This window comes from Liolophura sinensis, chromosome 12, assembly GCF_032854445.1.
Source record: "Liolophura sinensis isolate JHLJ2023 chromosome 12, CUHK_Ljap_v2, whole genome shotgun sequence".
Taxonomy (NCBI): domain Eukaryota; kingdom Metazoa; phylum Mollusca; class Polyplacophora; order Chitonida; family Chitonidae; genus Liolophura; species Liolophura sinensis.
This window is the reverse complement of record NC_088306.1, coordinates 27,456,217-27,476,757: the sequence shown is the minus strand read 5'-3', so window position 1 is coordinate 27,476,757 and position 20,541 is coordinate 27,456,217. Positions and strand designations below refer to the sequence as shown.

Here is a 20,541-nt window from a genome sequence, read left to right as displayed (position 1 = left end):
TGCCATATATTACCGGACAAAATTTTGCCAAAGCTGACGTCAGAGCAGTCTCGGAATAATTGCATGTGTATCTTCGAAGTAGCAAGAATCTCTCCAAACCGAAGTTGTTGCACATTAAGCAGGCTATGTATTCTTAGTCGCACGTATAATTACGTTGCAACTTGTCCGACAACTCTTAAGATGAAAAGAGTTACATATCCGAAAGTTTGCTTGTTTGTGAAGAAGCAATTCAGTTACAACGTGATTCTTGTCGTGTTGTTTATGGAAATATCGACCGATACCAGTATCTATATGAATCGAAGCATTCTAGAATCCCAACTCCAAGAAATGTCCAGCAAGTTCCATTCCGCAATGACGATTCTCGTTAACCGAATATCACACCACTGTAATCCAAAATATCCACTGCTTAGCCTATATTCTTAGGCGACCTGACGGTAGACGATTCGACCTACGGTATTAGATGATTCGACTTAATTTGGCTGTTAGGCGATATGACCTGTATTCCCTATGTATGACCCATGTATATATATAAAGGCCTACAGGTATTGCTGCACACCTCGATTGCCTGGCCTTCAGCTCGTATGTCGTATACGCGACCACATATATAAATATACAGGGCTATGTTGACGATCAAGCTGCGCACAGGCATGTTCTTTGCCATCTCAGGCGTTAACTCATACATTTTGTTGTCCTGTCTCTACTTCGAGGCTGACTGTTACGCCATACCTCAGGTCGGGTCGTACACAAAGGAGATACTTTATACACCCTGGCTCATAGCAGTTTTTTTTTCTCTCATGAAATTCGAGTCGGACAGCAACAATAAACTTTTGTGTTCGTTTTGTGTAGTGGCGTAGTGTTCAGAATACCTAGCTAAGATTATATTCCAGTCGTAATTAGGCAATATAAACTTACATATTCATAGCTTCCAGCATCCGGGTTCCCCTGCCGTGAGGAGGTGATAAATAATATTTAGGTAAATGGGCGAAATGTTGATTTTTGCCGATCTCTGAAGTGTAAAGTACTAGACGACAATGAAACTATCATATTTGAAGGTTACACACATTCTGGTTACTTTTCAAGAAAAACATTCTTAGCTATAAGCCATAATTTTCTTTATTCATGCTAAAATCTTATTCAAGGCCTATGTCGCCTGGGTTAAATTCGCTTTGTTTCCACCCCTTCTCCCGGTGAAATGTCTTTACTTGACACATTTTGATCACTTATCACCATTACGAAAATATGACAACATATTAACATATTACTGAAACCCGTTTTCACTCTCTTGCCAGGTGGACAATCGTCCTTGCTTGATTCTGTATGCCAATGTGCTTCGTGGACGGAAAATAACTAAAGGGTGGGGCGATATGGGTGAGCCATTTGTTTTAATTATTTATTCATTACAATCAGTTGACGTCAATGTTTCACAGTAGAGGATCTTCAATTTTTTATGGGTTTCTTGCACGCTAGATTTTAAGATGAAACTTATTAACGCCATCAAGCAGTTTAAAATTCAGTTTACAACACTTGACAGACTTGACAAAAAGGTGATATCAATTCCAAAACGTGTCCTTAAGATAGGTAACCGAACTCTTCATTGTGATATATGGATGCTATCCTACAAAATAATTACAAAATGAAGTTTAGCTAAAACCAAAATACATAGGTCTTGCTTGACGTATTTTGACTTTAACGTTAAGTTTCATGGGAATTTGATAAAACTGAGTCATGACTGATATGAATGACTCTTATTTTCAGTTGATACACCTGACCCGTACATTGAGCTGAAGATGCGCAAAACACCGGACGCCAAAAGAAGAACAGCCACGAAAACTAACGAGCCAAATCCCGTGTGGAACGAGAATTTCCGTTATCTCCTCGATCCAAAAGAAAAGAACATACTTCGTAAGTATTTAAAACCTTTCACCAAAGACTACAGTCTAACAGGGATTTGGTAAGATTTTTAAACACATTTGATGAAAACAATTTGTATTTCATTGCAGATATTAACCTAAAAGACGACAACTACACAATGGATTGGGCAATCGGAAGTGAACAGATCAACATAAACAGCCTGGAAAGGAACAAGTGGATCAAGAAGACCGTTATTTTTAACAAGGTTTGTTGTTTTTAGGAAATTTTCTTAACAAGAGTAAGATGCAAGTTCATCACGTGGAACGTTAAAAGATAGTATTATAAAAAATGTTATCCATTTGTTTGTCGCTTTGTACATTTGTTCTGGCCAAACCACGATAGTGTCGCGACCTGTTTATCAAACTGGTCTCACTGCAACATCCCTGTACATTGAGCCTTGGTGTCAACAAACGGTCAACGTCACAGTTCGTGGAGCCTTGGTGACAACAAAGGGTCGACGCTATTGTTCTTCAGGCCTTGATGACAACAAACGGTCAACGTCATTGTTTGTGGAGCCTTGGTGGCCACAAACGGTTAACGTTACTGTTCGTGAGGCCTTGGTGGCAACAGACGGTAGACGTCAACGTTGGTCAGGCCTCGGTAGCCAAAACCGGTGCTTGACGCTCGTGAGGTCTTCGTCACATTTCGTGAGGCCTTGGTGGCAATAAACGGTGGACGACCCTCGTGAGACCTTGGTGACAACAGACGGTCGACGTCACCGTTCGTGACGCCTTAGTGGCAACAAACAATGGACGACGCTTGTCAGACCTTGGTGGCAACAGACGGTCGACGTCACCGTTCGAGAGGCCTTGGTGGCAAAAAACGGTGGACGACGCTCTTGAGGTCTTCGTGGCAACATACGGCCAACGTCACTGTTCGTGAGGCCTTGGTGGCAATAAACGGTGGACGACGTTCGTGAGACCTTGGTGACAACACACGGTCGACCTCACTGTTCGTGACGCCTTAGTGGCCACAAACAGTGAACGACACTCGTGAGACCTTGGTGGCAACAGACGATCAACGTCACTGTTCGTGATACCTTTTACGCAGTCTGCCGTTTGTTGAAATCCGCTTGTCTTCCACCACGAATGAGCACGTCGTGTGTGGGACAATATATATGGTGTGCACATGTGTGCTTCACATGTGGGACAATATGTATGGTGTGCAAATAGGTACGTCACATGTGGGACAATATATATGGTGTGCACATGGGCATGTCACAGATAATGGAAGATTTATCCGGACTTTGTCCAGTTCCCCATTACATACAAACCTCACCGCCTTACGGCCAAATGTTCCTGAGAATGGCATAAAACACAATTAAATAAATAAACAGCTGCCCTATGTTAATAATGAATTCGTATCCATTTCTTTGATACTTTTAGGTCTCTGAACTTGATATGGAATTAAAGACAGAAATAGAGTAAGTATTTTCAAGTTTAGAAATATATTGGATATACCCTTTTGGCATAGTTAGAAATAGCTCAAAATACATGTACCTGTTCCCAAGACACAAAAGAAGTGTGATTGTTACAAAAATAAAACGGAGATACTAATGAGAAAAAGCACCCATTAAAACCCATTAATATTTGTCGCTGTTGTTGTTGACATGCTCCCTTAAATATAGATTATGTTAAAATGAGAATTTAGTTTCCGGTTATCTCAAAGCTTTCCAAATTGTGTAAGGTGGCTAATAGGGTTTTCTTTTCAGTACGCAACCCAATTTACGCTACAGTGTGGATTTGTGTGAAGAAGAAATGAATTATCTTAAGGTCAGGAAGTTGAAAACTATGACAGGAATGGGCTGTTTACTTGGCGGAAGGGGGCCGAAAACCATTGAAGAGGTACATGACGATTTTATATGTTATAACGTGATTAAATTTAATTACGAGTTGTCGAAGGAAATTCGATCGAGTGGAACATATAGCGCGTCACGGATTGTTTTCATTATGGAGCTTGTAAACGGGCATGCGGGTAATTTGTAATATAAGCCAATCAGAATTAACTGATATCAACGCTTTGCCGCTCCACATGTTTTAAAGTTTTGGCATTGTGAACATTTCAGCCTGTAGCCCCTAAGCTGTCTTCCAGGATGTCAGTCACACGCCAGTAAAATCAGACACTTTGTCCTTGTACTAGACAACTCCGCTCAGTAATATAATCCTGCAAAACAACAGGTCATGTAACCAGGGTGTAGTTCGATCACAACAAACCACACGCCTTCATGTGAATTGTCTTCATATGACATAATTGTGACATGAACAGCGGTCTACATGTCTGATTATCTGCAAATATAGAGTGGGGATAATTCTTATCGAAAACAACCCCAAATGTGTCGGATTGACTGCAAGGAACATTTACCGCTGTTCACAGGTGCATTACATCTTCCCAAGCATAAATCAACGTCAACCGTGTGGTCTCGCCGAAAAAAAAGGGTCCATGGCAATCACGTCTGTTCAGGAAGATTTAATAGCTAAAGATGTTCCTTACCAGCAGCCCGACATATTTGGGGCTGTTTCTCTCCGTAACTCTCGCAACAGCGTTGTTTTACCCCACTCCGCAAGGATACCTGCAAATCTCGGTAGAAAGAAATCAGTAAAAAATGAAAAAGAAAAAAAAAAACCCGAATCAGAGTGTCTATTTCATCGGATAAGCTCTATCTGTGTCAGGATACAACCAGTCGTAGGCAGGATTGTGCGATTCAAATACGACATCCCTCCCAAGTACATTCCAATTTTAGAATGCGTGTTCTTCTGGATTGCTCATACTGGAAATCAACATTTACACAAACCTACGAGATCTGCGGATATGTCAAGAGAGGCACGAGATTCTGAGAATTGTATAACAGGGATAAGAGACTGAGAAATCACTATCTGTATATCCATACTCACGAGTTATGGGCTGACCTGACCATTCCTTTTTATGTTGGGATATCTTTTGCTATATATAGGCGTCAAAATATATAATAATCGAAAAGAACCAAAAACTGCTCGGAAATCTAGCACAGATCTACGGCCAGTACGCGGAGAGCAAATTTCACATGAACCGCTTGTACCTATGCTAAAATGACTTTTGCAAAATTTACTGCGTTTATTTTTATCTGTAGCTCCCCCAACCCCCTCCCCTGAAAGGAACAAAATTCAATTCCTGCTTTTCGCTATCTCAAAAGACAATCCGTTAAGTTTATCAGAAAACCTGCGTGACTGATTCTAGATTGTAACCTATTGTTGTGGCATAGTATTCCGTTAAATATAGCATACGTATTCCATTAATTCAAGATAAAGATTGTATAAGTCTACCAGGATCATATGATGAATATAACACAGGATTATGTTATAATAACACAACACATTATAGCATCTCCCAAACGTCACTTTCAATTCAAATTAACGGCCTATTTGCTTGATTGTTTACCTTTCTTACAATACCCAGATTCCCGACTTAACATTTTTTTGACAAGAAAAGAAATGCTACACGTTTAGAGTAAAGCTCCACTGACCAAGAGCGAAAGGCAGGTTAAGCCACTCGGCCAGCAAGGTCCACACATTGATAATTAATCAATCTATAAATCGATCGTTGTATTTCAGGTGCCGACTGTAGCCGTGCTGGGGTCAGGTGGGGGTTTCCGGGCTATGGTGGCCTATAGCGGTGTCTTCAAAGCTCTGCAAGAAACAGGTGTGCTGGACTGTGTCATTTACACATGTGGACTGTCGGGGTCATGTTGGTAAGATCTTATAACTTCACGCTCGGCGAACTACTTTAATATTTCAGGTTTTTTTCTCCTTCGTTTTCAAAATGGGTTTTTTGTATGTAATGGAATATAGCACTTATATAAAAGTGATCTCTGGAAAAAAGTTGCATTTGCTGACTTTTGGGCATTTGTAAAAGATCTTCGACCGAGGTTAACGGCATTTTGGATAACTCTGAAATATGAGCATATGCAATTCTAAGTGCAAAGACTAACTTTGTACAAGTCTTCCATGTGGGTAAGATGAATGTCTAATATGTACACACTTTGACTGCGCGACTTTCAAACTTAACGGGTCAAACTTCAAGTGATCCACAAAAATGTTTTTAGGGTCCCCTTGACAGCATATCAGTTTTTCTGAAAAGCCATTAAAACATGAAAAGCAAACATAAAGTATCAAAAGGTTGAACTGACCTTCGACACTTGAGATTTGAATACTGTTACGACCCAAGCTGTCTGTATTATAAAGAGATGGCTTGTTCCAAATACACGACAGTTTAGCCGCACATAAAAGTGACCAAAACTAGCAGATTTTATTTTAAAACAATTTATTAGGTTTAACAAGAACAGATAACAAGACTTTTACAAATACTAAAGTACTTAAGTTTAACAAGAAAGGATAGCAGTATCTATACAAATACTAAAGTACTTACATGTACAACGGTGTCAAGTCCAAACGGACGCATATATTCCACAATGCTTAAAAAATGCACAGAGGCAATATTCACAAGAGGCAAAATCCACAGTATAACTGAGTGTAAGACGAAGTATACACAAAATTCCACAGACAGGGTCCGTGTACTAATAAGCACTGCGTACACAAGAGCACAAGTTAAGTATACAAGTTCAGACTGAACAAGTGCTCGGTGGAGATATGATATAACAAAGCCAGAGGCTATAAAGACACCAAAATTCAGCACAAAAGGCCTACTAAAGTAATACACAGCGAAAGCATCCAAAACTCTCAATAATTCTCCGTTCTCCCCTTTTGACCTGCCTTCATAGGTCTTATATAGACTGGTGGAATTTTCTGGAATAAGAAAATTCTTGAACACTTGTTGTAAACAAACAGGCCCCGAACTGAGCGTATTCTGGAATATTCTAAGGCAGAGGCAGACAGCTGGCCCTGAACTCAGCATATGTAAACCGTGGCAAGCTAAATTTAGAAGCTGACGGCATTTGTGCACATAACAATACGTTGTTATAAAAAGTAGCCTGCTTTGAAGTTGACGTCACAATAACCAGTAGCATGGTCACGATTTTAACTGCTCTGTTCAACACTTTAGGAGGTGCAAAAGACGAAAGGGGGGAATTTCACGTTCTGCAGTTCTGCATTCTTAAACGAGCTTTTGTAACTTCGTGGCTAAAGAGTCAAAACAAGTCGAAATGAGCATGTGTTGATTTGTGTGAACAGTATGAAAATCACAAACTGGCGGCAGTCAATATGGCGTCTGTGCTTTGATAAATACTTTTTCCTGCTCGGTTTGTGTAAATGTTGGTTTCTAGTATCAGTCACAGTGGGATTTGACAAAATCTTTGCTCACCGTGCTACATTTCCGTGTTGTTCCGAAACGTGTGCGTTTGAATGAAGCCTTAAGTAAAAGAGACTATAGAAGACTTTTGTTTTCATTTTAGAATAGCCCAAATAATTACCTTCACAAAGTACCAGCCTTGTCTGTTCGCGGTTTACATCAAAAATCGGTAATAATACCCTAAAATTTATAAAGCAGGTCGCATTATAACTTTTTCAAACCTTAAAGTCATTTTGACACTATACATAGGACAGATACGAGTCTGTTATTTACTGAAAGGCAGTAATTTGAGCTATATAAACACTATTGCTGCTGCAGAAAATTTGATTTTGTCCAAAATCTCTGGAATACTCTCTTTAAATTAATTATCTCAGTGTTTAATATTGTCGTAGGTTTCTTCGGTTTAATTGAAAGATATTTTTCCCCAAATTAAATTATCAGGTTATTATCGACATTGTACTCGCATCCGAAGTGGCCAAAGTTGTCTCTGAAAGAATTTCAGGAAGAGCTAAAAAAGAACATTGACGCGAGTTTTATTAACTTGATGGGAATGCAGCAAGTTAGTCGGTACATCGGCGCCATGATGGAAAAATGGAACAACGGCCAGCCAATCAGCTTCACGGATTTCTATGGCCATCTGGTGGGAGAAACACTAATTAAAGACGTAAGTAAAAGGGAGGCAATTGATGTTGGATTGGGTGGTCTGATATGTAAAACCAGCTCTGTTTAATGTTATGGGCATAGTTACAGTTTTGTAAACGGTTGTTTGAATGTATATTTTGACTGGGTTTATTGATGATACAACAAACTGGTTATCTCAAAAAATCTTCATGTTTTTGCTCTCTAATTCGTTACGTTTTTCTGTCTACCCTGTGTTAAATATCCCTTCTGTACAAGATTTTGGATAGTTGGTTAGAGTGTACAAACTAAGACTCTTACCAGGCATGTACTTGATACCAGAGGGAAGGAATTGTGATATGCCTATAGCGTCAATATCACTGACCCCCATGTATTTTTTGGTCTTTCAGAGAAAAGCTTGTACACTGACAGATCAACAGATAAAAATCGTAGACGGTAACATCCCAATGCCTCTGTATACGTGTGTACACGTGAAGGCGAACGTTTCTGCCAGAGTTTTCCAAGGTAAGACAAAAAAGGATGCAAGGCCTCACGACAAGCTAGGCTGTTCACGCATCAGCTCCGTAAGCTAGTTACTTCAAATCAGGTCAAGAGGCAATTTGTTCATGTAACATGGCGTGATAAGCCAAGATCGGGTTTGAATGAATAAATGAATGAATGAATAAATGCTAGGGATTTAACCTATCCTTAACAATTTTTCCACAGTGCGAAGACGAGGAGTAATTGGGTCTGTGTACATATACTGTGTTTCTTGTGGCAGGGCGAGTTCATAAGGCCATAGTGCTATTGCCACCGAAGTATGATGTCGAAGACACCCCGCCCAGTCACATTATACTGACACCAGGCCGACCAGTCCTGTTTCCATGCTGTAACCTATCAGTGCTTGGTGCCAAGCCAAGCAGCAACCAGTACCATTTTTAAAGTCTTTGGTTTGATCCCGGATCTCCCGACTTCGAGTGGGAAGCACTAACCATTAGTCCCTCGATGCGGTCTATTGTGTCTGATGTCATAACTGTAACTATATCGGGCATTAGTGTGCCCCTATACAGGGCGACGCCTGTCCATAGGGCTGTTTTGTTGACTACATTACAATACCAAGACATGTTACTTTGCAGAATGGATTGAGTTCAGCCCTTTCGAGATAGGAATGGCGAAGTTTGGGTCGTTCATGAAGAGCGAGTATTTCGGCAGTAAGTTCTTCATGGGCAAGTTGGCTAAGAAGTACGACGAACCCCCACTCCACTTTTTACAAGGTCAGTCCTAGGTTTTGTTTTCAAAATCTGAAGTAATTTTGGGGTGTATTTTAACCTTGTAAATTGTTGCAATACGAGAGGTTCTGATGCCGTTCTTCCCCTGTTAGCAGGTGTTTTATGTCATTATTTGTTCTCTCTACCCTGAGAAAAGAATGAATCTGTTCAATTAAACAACGTTAAGTTCTTACAATACAGCATTTTGAATATTGTCTGCCTTTCTTCATTGGCACTAAAATTCACCGGAAACCTCACAATAAATTGTCTTGCCCAGTTTTTTAGACAAAACTGGAGTTGGCTATTGTCATAATCAAACAAAAACTTATTCACTTCATTGCCCCATTTGGATTTCTACACCATAATACTGGCCGTCGTCGCATATGCGAAATATTATTGGGTATTGCGTAAAACACCAATCAAACAAAATAAATATATCTTTTCTGTAAACTACGTAACAGCATATTTTCCATCTTTTGTCGCAGGTATTTGGGGCAACGCTTTCAGCATCATGTTTGATCGACTATTTGATGACAACCGAAACATGGACCCCGTGAAGATGGTCAGACGGGAAATGAGTATGTTCATGAGTAAAATGCACACCACTTGCCAGGCCTTGAAAACCACTATATTATCATTTTAACTGAAATAATGAGATACTGAAGTTAATATTCTTAACCGTCAGTAGAAGTCATACAGAAGTTTTTGGTACCAAATTGCTGTCATACTGAAAAGATGATTTCGTCTTGTGATTAGTGGTATTATCTCGTGCAATTTTTATGATAGGAAGGAAATTACGATTATTCTTATTTTGATATTGTAATGCAGAAAAGAAAATTCAAGAAGAATCGATGCTGAGTGACGGAAGCGAAGATGAAGACGATGATGACGACGATGATTTTGATGATCACGATAACTGTCATCATGATCATTGTGAAGAACTGACTGATACTACGACCGCGGCCAAAAGCAGGAAAACGAAGGAGGAGGAAGAACAAGGAGCAGAAAAAACGGTCGCGGACAAAGGATTCTGGATGAACTGGTTTAAGGACCTAGTAGATAGGTAATATAATTTATTCTCTTTGCAATTTGATCCTCTAATTTAGTCACCGTGCAAATACTGCCACTATCCAACCGCTTCAAAATTTCACTCCACTTCTGTTCATCTATTAGCGTGACTCGTAAAGGATATTGGGTTTGCTTGCTTGGACAAACAGATAAGACAATATAGCTTTACGGCAAGGATTTTTGTTTCAGTTATCTGTCGAGGTGCAATGGCTTAAACCCTTTGATTTCAATGTTACTGTCCCTTTCAAAAAAAAAAGTTTACTACACACATTATATAAAGCCTATTTACTTTTTAACAAAACTTCAGTGATATTTTTAATGTTCGAACTGTGTCATTGTGTAGTCGTCTTAAAACTAGTTATAAAACTAATATAATGTTTTCCCAAAATCAATATTTAGTCAGAAAAGGTGATTTTGCCTACGCTTGACCACAAGCGTATAGTGACGTCGTATTTTCCGTGAAAAGTTCAGAAGTATTACTTGTTTATTTCATTTGAATTTGAAAACAAAAATGTTGAAGTTAAACAATTTGTTATAAAACTGTGAACCGATTGCTAAAATCAAAACCTCACGGTTATCGTTTTCCGTTTCCAGCAAGAGATTTCAGCTTCTGAGCACTCGCACTGGCCGCGCTGGCGTGATTCACAACTTCCTGAGAGGAATCGCGTTACTACCTAAAGGAGAAGAACCTAAGACCCCCGAAGAAACAGATTCTGGTGAGAAGACTTAATTAATCCAGTAATTACCGGAGACATTTCCACTTCAGTCATTAAATTAATGCAACGTTTAAAAGAATGACAGACAAGTTCAAAATGACGTTTAAGAAGACAAAAGTCTTGCATTCAGTATTTAGCCCAGTCCTGTATTTCACAGGTGTTCTTTCCCCATTACGAAACTATTTCAAAACAGCTGTATGAAGGTGGTAAAGCTAAAGTAAAGAGCATTAAAAAAACTTCTGGTGCAGTATATCTCATTTGATCCAGCAAGAGATGGATTTGAACTGTTGACCTAGTTACCTGCATGCCGGATACAAATGTACCGTGCCAGACTTCTTTGTTCAGCTTGACCAGCCTTCCCAGCATTATTTGACAGTATATAGGACCGAGACGTGGAAATAGTATATATATATATAAAATTAGCCGAAAATTTAATTATGTTTACAGACGATTCAGACGAACGAATCGGAGTGTATTTCACCCACGTGAAGAAACAATTCGTCGTGGACGCAGGGTTAACTTTCAACTCCCCGTACCCTCTCGTGCTGAGGCAAGCCCGAGGGATAGACTTGATCCTGTCGTTTGACTTCAGTGGTAGACCCAGCGATGACAGCGAGCCGTTCGAGGTAAATTAATTCCTGATGAATAACCAGTCAGCTATCTGGTACCAATTTTACAACAGCCATTTATGACCTTAGGTTGAATTAAAAACTTCGTCAACTAATTTGGGGGCTTGTCACACGTGTTTTGAAATGGTCAAATTTTAATTTCAAGGACCAAACATAAGCTCTAAAGTATTTTAAATTTGACTTAGCTCCGGGCAATGTTATATGTACATCATTACTTGCCCTGTTTACTCTGAACTATTCGGATTTTTTTAGTAACTGCTTTCTTTAGATCGATATCATTGTGTTTTCCATGGTTTCCGAGGTTGTAAAACAAATTTGCCTTGCCTGACGAATGCGCTGATGATTTTTTTCCAGGAAATAAAACTGGCTGAAAAGTGGGCTAAACAACACGGTCTTCGTTTCCCACCCATCGACACGAGTGTGTTTGAGAAAGAAGAGATGAAGGAGTTGTACATCTTCCGTGATCCCAACGACCCTAACTGTCCCATAATACTTCACTTCGTCCTCGTGAATCTCGACTTCCGGAAGTATAAGAAGCCAGGTGAGTTGCAAGCATTTCAAGGCGCAGTTTCAAAACCGACCTTGGGCAGGGAACAATCCTGCGCTGTCACTGCTTGCGGTGCCTTTGTGACAATAAGCGATCTACAACGCTCGTGAGAACATTTGTGAAGTCTAAAATTCGTCGAAGAAGACGCATCTGGTACTAGTGAGGTGTGCAAAGTCGTCATTCGTCATTACCTTACTTACGGTCGGAGATTTACGACTGGCACTTCTGTTTGCTCCACCCATAATATTGACAGTCATCGCATAAGTGAAAAACTCTTAAATATGGCATTTCATGAAATAAATGAAACAAAGTAAATCAATACAGCCAGCCTAGAACACACTACCCACTGCTATACATGTTCTCTTACTTGTACATATATATTCCACGATTTGGGGTGCTAGACTATTTTGATCATTTTGAGAGACCCCTTTTAATCTGGGAAGTTTTGATTTCGTATTTTGCAGATGCCATGCTAATTTTTTGCCCTAAACATTTTCTTTTTCGTCACCAGGTGTCCCAAGGGAAACTACTGAAGAGAAAGAATTCGCGGACTTCGCCGTCTTTGACGATCCCGAAGCCCCGTATTCCACGCTTAACTTCACCTACACTCACAAGGCGTTTGATCGGTTATCTCAGCTGATGGAATTCAATACACTCAACCACCTGAAGGAGATCATAGAGGCCATTGCGGAGGCAGTCCAGAAGAAACGAAAATAATTCATTTCAATGAGATTAGAAACCAATCAAAATTGTGCACATAGAACATATGTGTCATATAGATCATGAAATGCGAAATCCCTCTTCTCAACGTACATGATTTTTAAATGATAGGATGTATGCTATTTTAGACGTTGCCAGCATAGTTTTACTGTTTGTTGAGAGCGGGCAATATCGGAATCTCCTCTGCTCTTGTGGGTTTGATGGCAATAAGCGGTCGATAGGGAACATAGGGAAGGCCATTATAATATAGTCTTGCATGAAATTTTTTGAAGCTCTCTTGACTTTCATCTGATGATATGCTCGTGCTCACGAACCTGCTGTATGGGAGAAAATCCGTGATCCGTACATAGTAAAATCCGAATCAGAAGCTTGTAAAAGGCTGGTGATTTCATGGTTGGGTATTTCCAACCATGAAACTGATCAAAATCGTATAAGGGAGAGATTCTGGAATGTCGCGTTAACGCCACTCAAACAATCATTCATCAATTACACAACCCTGAGTTCCTCCAGTCACCAGTAATATTATACTTTAAGTGACTCATCCTGTCCCTCATCTTACACTCCTGAATTTGTACATTGATGTTATCGGAAATACCTGTATGTTAAAGAAAGGCATTCCTTTCTGTGATATGTGCTATTGGTGCTCTGTAAACAGGTAACTTGTATTAAATATTATATATATTAAGGTATATATGTTTATTTTAAATTGCCTCATTACAATGGTGATCAAAGTTAAATATGTTTGAACACGGCGTGAACACACATTGTACAATCATATCATTATATAACAGAAATCACATGTTTTTTTTAAAATGTCATAACGTGAGGCAATATTTTTGTCATATTTAAATGTTTCTGTAGAAAAAGATGTCGTTATCAGTATGATTTTATAGTTTGCCTCATTAATTTTCTTTATGCCTGTCTACTGTTTTGGTTTGTACTATTATAAACTGATCAAGATTTACTAATATATGTATAAATACAATTACACTTTGTTTGACTTCGCTTTTGTCTTTAGTGTTTTCAAAACAATTCGTTATTCATTTCAGAAGACGACAATGATTTTCATTAACTGAGCGAACAGATATAAACATGATTTTTTTGACTCTGATAGTTATTCCCTTTCTTCTAAAAACGTAATCCTGCTTATCGTATTGAAGAGATGAGCTCTTCTTGCCTGATTTATATTAACAATTGTAATTTCCCGCTACCATTCGACCTCGGACATTTGTGGTGGCAGTTCAAATCCAGTTCAGGAGGTTTGTCAGCTAATTGCCAAAGGTTGATAGTTTATTCTAGGCATTCCAGTTTCCACTGCCTATAGACCTGACCGACGTCGTGTGAAAAAAGCCCCTCCTGAAACACCAGTTAATGAACAAATAAATAAATAATAATATCTGTAACTTGGTTAACAGAAGAACATGCGGTATTGTTTTGTCATTTATTGTAGCCTACCATTGCTCGAGAGGTACTCCTACATGTGAATGAGGGTAAAATCAAGCTAACTTGCAAACAAAAAGTACATTATATAGGCGTTAATCAACAATAAATAAAGTCACTGATGTAAATGAGAACGATATCGGGGGCAGCCAAGAAAAAAAGTAGAAGCACACGTACGTAAAAACTTGCAACCTATTTCAAATGGATGGAGGCAAATCAAAACATGTCAGAGCTAGTATTGTGGTTTGAAAAAAATTCAAGCCTGGACCGTCGCTGCTCTGGTTTTGCTCTCCATGCTTTACGTCTATCCCGCTGTCGTCGCTGCTCTGGTTTTGTTCTGCATGCTTTACGTCTATCCCGCTGTCGTCGCTTCCCTGGTTTTACTGTCTGTGCTGTATGTCTGTAACACTGTCATAGCTGTCCTCGTTTTACTCTCTATGGTGTACGTCTATCACACCGCTGATGTGGTTTTACTCTCTGTGCTGTACGTCTGTAACACTGTCATAGCTGTCCTCGTTTTACTCTCTATGGTGTACGTCTATCACACTTTCGTCGCTGCTCTGGTTTTACTCTCCATGCTGTCCGACTATCACACTGCCGTCGTTGCTCTGGTCTTACTCTCCATGCTGTACGTCTATCACACTGTCGTCGCTGCTCTGGCTTTACTCTCCATGCTGTACGTCTATCACACTGTCGTCGTTGCTCTGGTCTTACTCTCTATGCTGTACGTCTATCACACTGTCGTCGCTGCTCTGGTTTTACTCTCCATGCTGTCCGACTATCACACTGTCGTCGCTGCTCTGGTCTTACTCTCTATGCTGTACGTCTATCACCCCGTCGTCGCTAATCTGGTTTTACTCTCCATGCTGAACATCTATCACACTCTCGTCGCTGGTCTGGTTTTATTCTCTATGCTGTACGTCTATTACACTGTCGTCGCTGCTCTGGTTTTACTCTCCATGCTGTACGTCAAGTCACCCTGTCGTTGCTGCTCTGGTTTTACACTCAATGCTGTTCGTCTATCACACTTTCGTCGCTACTCTGGTCTTACTCTCCATGCTTTACGTCTATCACACTGTCCTGGCTGCTCTGGTCTTACTCTCCATACTGTAAGTCTATCACACTGTCGTTGCTTCTCCGGTTTTACTCTCTATGTTGTACGTCTATCACACTTTCGTACCTGCTGTGGTTTTACTGTCCATCTATCACACTGTCGTCGCTGCTCTGATTTTACTCTCTATGCTGTACGTCTATCTCACTGCCGTCGCTACTCTGGTTTTACTCTCTATGGTGTACGTCTATCACACTGTCGTTGCTGCTCTGGTCTTATTCTCCATGCTGTGCGTCTATCACCCTGTCGTCGCTGCTCTGGTTTTATTCTCATGCTGTACGTCTATCACACTACTGTCGTTGCTCTGGTCTTACTCTCTATGCTGTATGTCTATCACACTACCGTCGCTGGTCTGGTTTTACTCTCTATGGTGTACGTCTGTCACACTGTCGCCGCTGCTCTGGTTTTACTCTCTATGGTGTACGTCTTAAACTATATGGCGATAGTTTTTATCACTGATAGCAAAGTTACAAGAAATACACAATGCTCTACTAGGCACTATCGCCAGGCAAAGGGAAAAAATTAAATATGCATTTGTAATCTATCTTGCAACCTTGAAGCATCTTTTAAAACAAATTCTGGATTCGTGTCCAGATCTGGATCGCCATAACAATGTAATACATCTATGCTTAGCCCAAAGCCGAACCGCGTGTGAATACAAATTTACTCAGCCCTAGGCATAACGTTTCCGCAAAGTTGATGACAGGAAGACAGACAGACAGAAAGACGGACAGATAGACAGACGTGTTATATTCTGATAGACGTCGGTGTAAACTGGATAGAGACGGAGGAGGCATTTCACATTAGTGTTCGGTGTTACTGAACTATTCTGATGCATGTCGGTATTAACTGGACAGAGACGGAGGAGACATTTCACATTAGTGTTCGGTGTTACTGAACTATTCTGATGGATGTCGGTATTAACTGGACAGAGACGGGGGAGACAGTTAACATCAGTGTTCGGTGTTAATAAACTATTCTGATGGATGTCGGCATGAACTGGACAGAGACCTGGGAGACAGTTCACATTAGTATTTTGTGTTACTGAACTATTCTGATGGATGTCGGTATTAACTGGACATAGACGGAGGAGACAGTTCACATTAGTGCTTAGTGTTACTGAACTATTCTGATGGATGTCGGTATTAACTGGACAGAGACGGGGGAGACAGTTCACATTAGTATTCTGTGTTACTGAACTATTCTGATGGATGTCGGTATTAACTGGACAGAGACGGGGGAGACAGTTCACATCAGTGTTCGGTGTTAATAAACTATTCTGATGGATGTCGGCATGAACTGGACAGAGACCTGGGAGACAGTTCACATTAGTATTTTGTGTTACTGAACTATTCTGATGGATGTCGGTATTAACTGGACATAGACGGAGGAGACAGTTCACATTAGTGCTTAGTGTTACTGAACTATTCTGATGGATGTCGGTATTAACTGGACAGAGACGGGGGAGACAGTTCACATTAGTATTCTGTGTTACTGAACTATTCTGATGGATGTCGGTATTAACTGGACAGAGACGGGGGAGACAGTTCACATTAGTGTTCGGTGTTACTGAACTATTCAGATGGATGTCGGTATTAACTGGACAGAGACGGAGGAGACAGTTCACATTAGTATTCGGTGTTACTGAACTATTCAGATGGATGTCGGTATTAACTGGACAGAGACGGAGGAGACAGTTCACATTAGTGTTTGGTGTTACTGAACTATTCAGATGGATGTCGGTATTAACTGGACAGAGACGGAGGAGACAGTTCACATTAGTATTCGGTGTTACTGAACTATTCAGATGGATGTCGGTATTAACTGGACAGAGGCGGAGGAGACAGTTCACATTAATATTCAATGTTACTGAACTATTCAGATGGATGTCGGTATTAACTGGACAGAGACGGAGGAGACAGTTCACATTAGTATTTGGCGTTACTGAACTATTCTGATGGATGTCGGTATTAACTGGACAGAGACGGAGGAGACAGTTCACATTAGTATTCGGCGTTACTGAACTATTCTGATAGATGACGGTATAAACTGGACAGAGACAGAGGAGACAGTTCACGTTAGTGTTCGGTGTTACTGAACTATTCTGATGGATGTCGGTATAAACTGGACAGAGACCTGGGAGACAGTTCACATTAGTGTTCGGTGTTACTGAACTATTCTGATGGATGTTGGTATAAACTGGACATAGACGGAGGAGACAGTTCACATTAGCATTCGGTTTCACTGAACTATTCTGATGGATGTCGGTATAAACTGGACAGAGACTGGGGAGACAGTTCACATCAGTATTCTGTGTTACTGAACTATTCTGATGGATGTCGGTATAAACTGGACGTAGACGAAGGAGACAGTTCACGTTAGTGTTCGGTGTTACTGAACTATTCAAATGGATGTCGGTATAAACTGGACAGAGACGGAGGAGACAGTTCACTTTAGTGTTCGATGTTACTGAACTATTCTGATGGATGTCGGTATAAACTGGACAGAGACTGGGGAGGCAGTTCACATTACTATTTGGTGTTACTGAACTGTCAGTTGCACGGTAAATGACCTGTAGTCTCGCAAATGACATGTCTGCAGATGTGTAGTTCAATGCATAAGTCTACACTCAAAGCACATATAGAGCTGTTTACTGCATAACTGGACGATACGAGCTTAATGGCCTAATTAACCTTAATTGGCCTTAATGAGCTAATATTATACTTTGTGCTTTCCAGAAATCCACACTGCTGTGGTTTTTACCTGGCCGATTCCAATAGTTTTTGACAACAGTGCTCTACGTTGAGGTCTCAAGTTCAGACGAGACAAAGATCTGACTGCATCCCCTCTTTACATCAGGATATTTGTGATCTGCCAGGGGAAGACATTGAGAAGATATCTCCTCAGAATAAATAGATTAGCTAAACACAATTTATGGTGAACCCACGAAGGTAGTAATAATTTTGGGACATGATCAAAGAAAATACATTTCTTAATTTAAATTTGTCAATCGTCCATCTTTGCCATGTAGTGAAATTTATAGCCCGGTGATTTTTAAAACCAGAAAACAAGGTAGGCAGAGAATGTTTCTGATTTCGATAAACAATGACGTTGAACTTTTTTTATCCTTACTTGACAGAGAAACAGTTGGAAAATGGAACCGACGATAATGACGCAAGCAATGACGACAGCGATTCCGAGGACACTGACGAGAACGTTAATAGTGATGACGAAGATGACGTATCAACCAAGCCACCTCCTGCCAAAAGAGGGCGCTATAAAGCCGCTAAGCGACCACCGCTGAAACGACCAAGAAATCCAAAACGACGTCAAAGAGCGAAGGACTTTGGTCAGGACTGATTAAGGGTTTGGTGGAAAAGTAAGTAGGTTTCTCATTCTTTGAGAGAACTTGAATACTCAACAGGAAACAAAATTACAAATAAAGCAGTTGTTCACAGTTTCGTCTGCGTGTAACACATGTATAAGACAAGACAAATAAGGTCATTAACAGATTACAATCATATTAGAAAGTTACCAAACAAATTATATTTCATTTTCACTTTTTTGAGATCATGTAAACCAATTTATATTACGTTTTTTTTTACCTAAGAAACGTCATATTCGAAAGATAAAATAAGAAAAAAGTGGGGGAAAACAAAATTAAATTGCAGGTTGCCACATAAGTCCCGCTTAATTTCCACTTTTTCCACATCATTCACATCCCTGTATATGTCACTTTTTGTGTCAGAAAAGTCAAAGATAAAGTCGATCTGAGAAAACGGAAGAAAACAAAATGAAATCGCAAGTTAACATACAAGTCCCATTCCACTTTCACTTTATCCAGATCATGTCCGTCCGAGTCTTTAAGAAACGTCATGTCCTGAAACAACAGAATTAATATATAGGGTACATGCAGAATTAAATCACAGGTAACATATTATCCTTTTTGATTAGTCTTTTTATTCATCCATTTATTTAGTTGTTTATTTAGAATTTAGGCATGGTTTATTTATGTATTTTGTCATTATTTTTTGCAGTAAACGTTACGAATTGTTGAGTACGAGAGCCGGTCGCGCAGGCGCGGTACATAACTTTATGAGAGGTTTGTCTCTACAGGAAACCTGTCCATTGTCGCCATTCTCACCTGCCAAACCTTTCCGAGGACAATCAGGTGAGTTGATTGGTCTAACGTTGTCAGTGTGCAATACATGTATATATTTATTTGTTTTATTTGACTGGTGTTTTAAGCCATACTTAAGAATATTTTACTTATACGGCAGCTGCCAGCATTTTGGTGGGAGGAAAATGGGCAGAGCCCGGTAAAACCCACGACCATACGCAGGTTAATGACTGAGCTTCACACGTATGGTGCAATATATAAGAAACGCTCTCATTTACTTATTCTTGATTTTATTATGACTGTTTTGATTTAACTTTGTCTTCAACTTGTGAATAATAATTCACTGAAGCTATTTACGTGCAGTGGCTAAAACAAATATACTATGCACGACCACACAGTTATAGAGAGACATCTAAGCTTGGTTTATAAAACCTTTGAGACATGCAACATACTTGCTGTTTCAACTTAAATCGATATTGTCTAAATTTGTATGATGTTAATCTTGACGAAAGGTGATCCACAGATTCTTTAACTTGGTAATGGTCACCTAGTCCTTTAGAGTGTGAATTTATTCTGTTCAGACCAGCATTTAATGGACATAATCCAATATGAATCCTAATAAAATCAACACGTCAGCCTTGCGACTTCTTACTAAAATAAAACCGTTACAGATAGACGATTGAAAATCATAGCAAAATCGACAGTCATTTGCTGCATCCAACCCCTCCTGCCATAAAGAAGCAAAGAAGATTTTAGTGCACGATACAAAGTCTGAAGTTGAACGTGAACAAGCACATCAGAGAGTAAGGATGAATCTTTAGCCAAACGGTCGGTATGTTGATTTTCTGGAACTGGTATGTATGTGTGTGTGCGTGTGTGTGTGTGTGTGTGTGTGTGTGTGCGTGTGCGTGTGCGTGTGCATGCGCGCGTGCGCGCGTGTGCGTGTGCGTGTGTGTGTGTGTGTGTGACGACGTGTTAGACATATGACGACGAGGAGTCATCAGGTGTGTTTGTGTGTGTACGATATCTTGTGGCAGCTCGAGTCCATGCCGCAAAGTCATCAGGTGTGTGTGTGCGTGTACGATGTCTTGTGGCAGCTCGAGTCCATGCCGC

General features: G+C 40.1%; 1 protein-coding gene across 1 annotated transcript; it reads left to right on the top strand.

Moving 5' to 3' along the window:
- Positions 1-1,855: 1,855 nt before the first annotated feature.
- Positions 1,856-13,515, top strand: LOC135479843 (cytosolic phospholipase A2-like). The gene is made up of 14 exons (XM_064759747.1): positions 1,856-1,902; positions 2,001-2,116; positions 3,297-3,334; positions 3,623-3,755; positions 5,499-5,635; positions 7,633-7,855; positions 8,220-8,334; positions 8,946-9,083; positions 9,563-9,667; positions 9,906-10,140; positions 10,740-10,861; positions 11,285-11,487; positions 11,845-12,031; positions 12,549-13,515. The coding sequence occupies exons 2-14, from the start codon at positions 2,030-2,032 to the stop codon at positions 12,752-12,754; spliced, it is 1,929 nt and encodes a 642-aa protein (XP_064615817.1). The 5' UTR covers positions 1,856-1,902; positions 2,001-2,029; the 3' UTR covers positions 12,755-13,515.
- Positions 13,516-20,541: the final 7,026 nt, after the last annotated feature.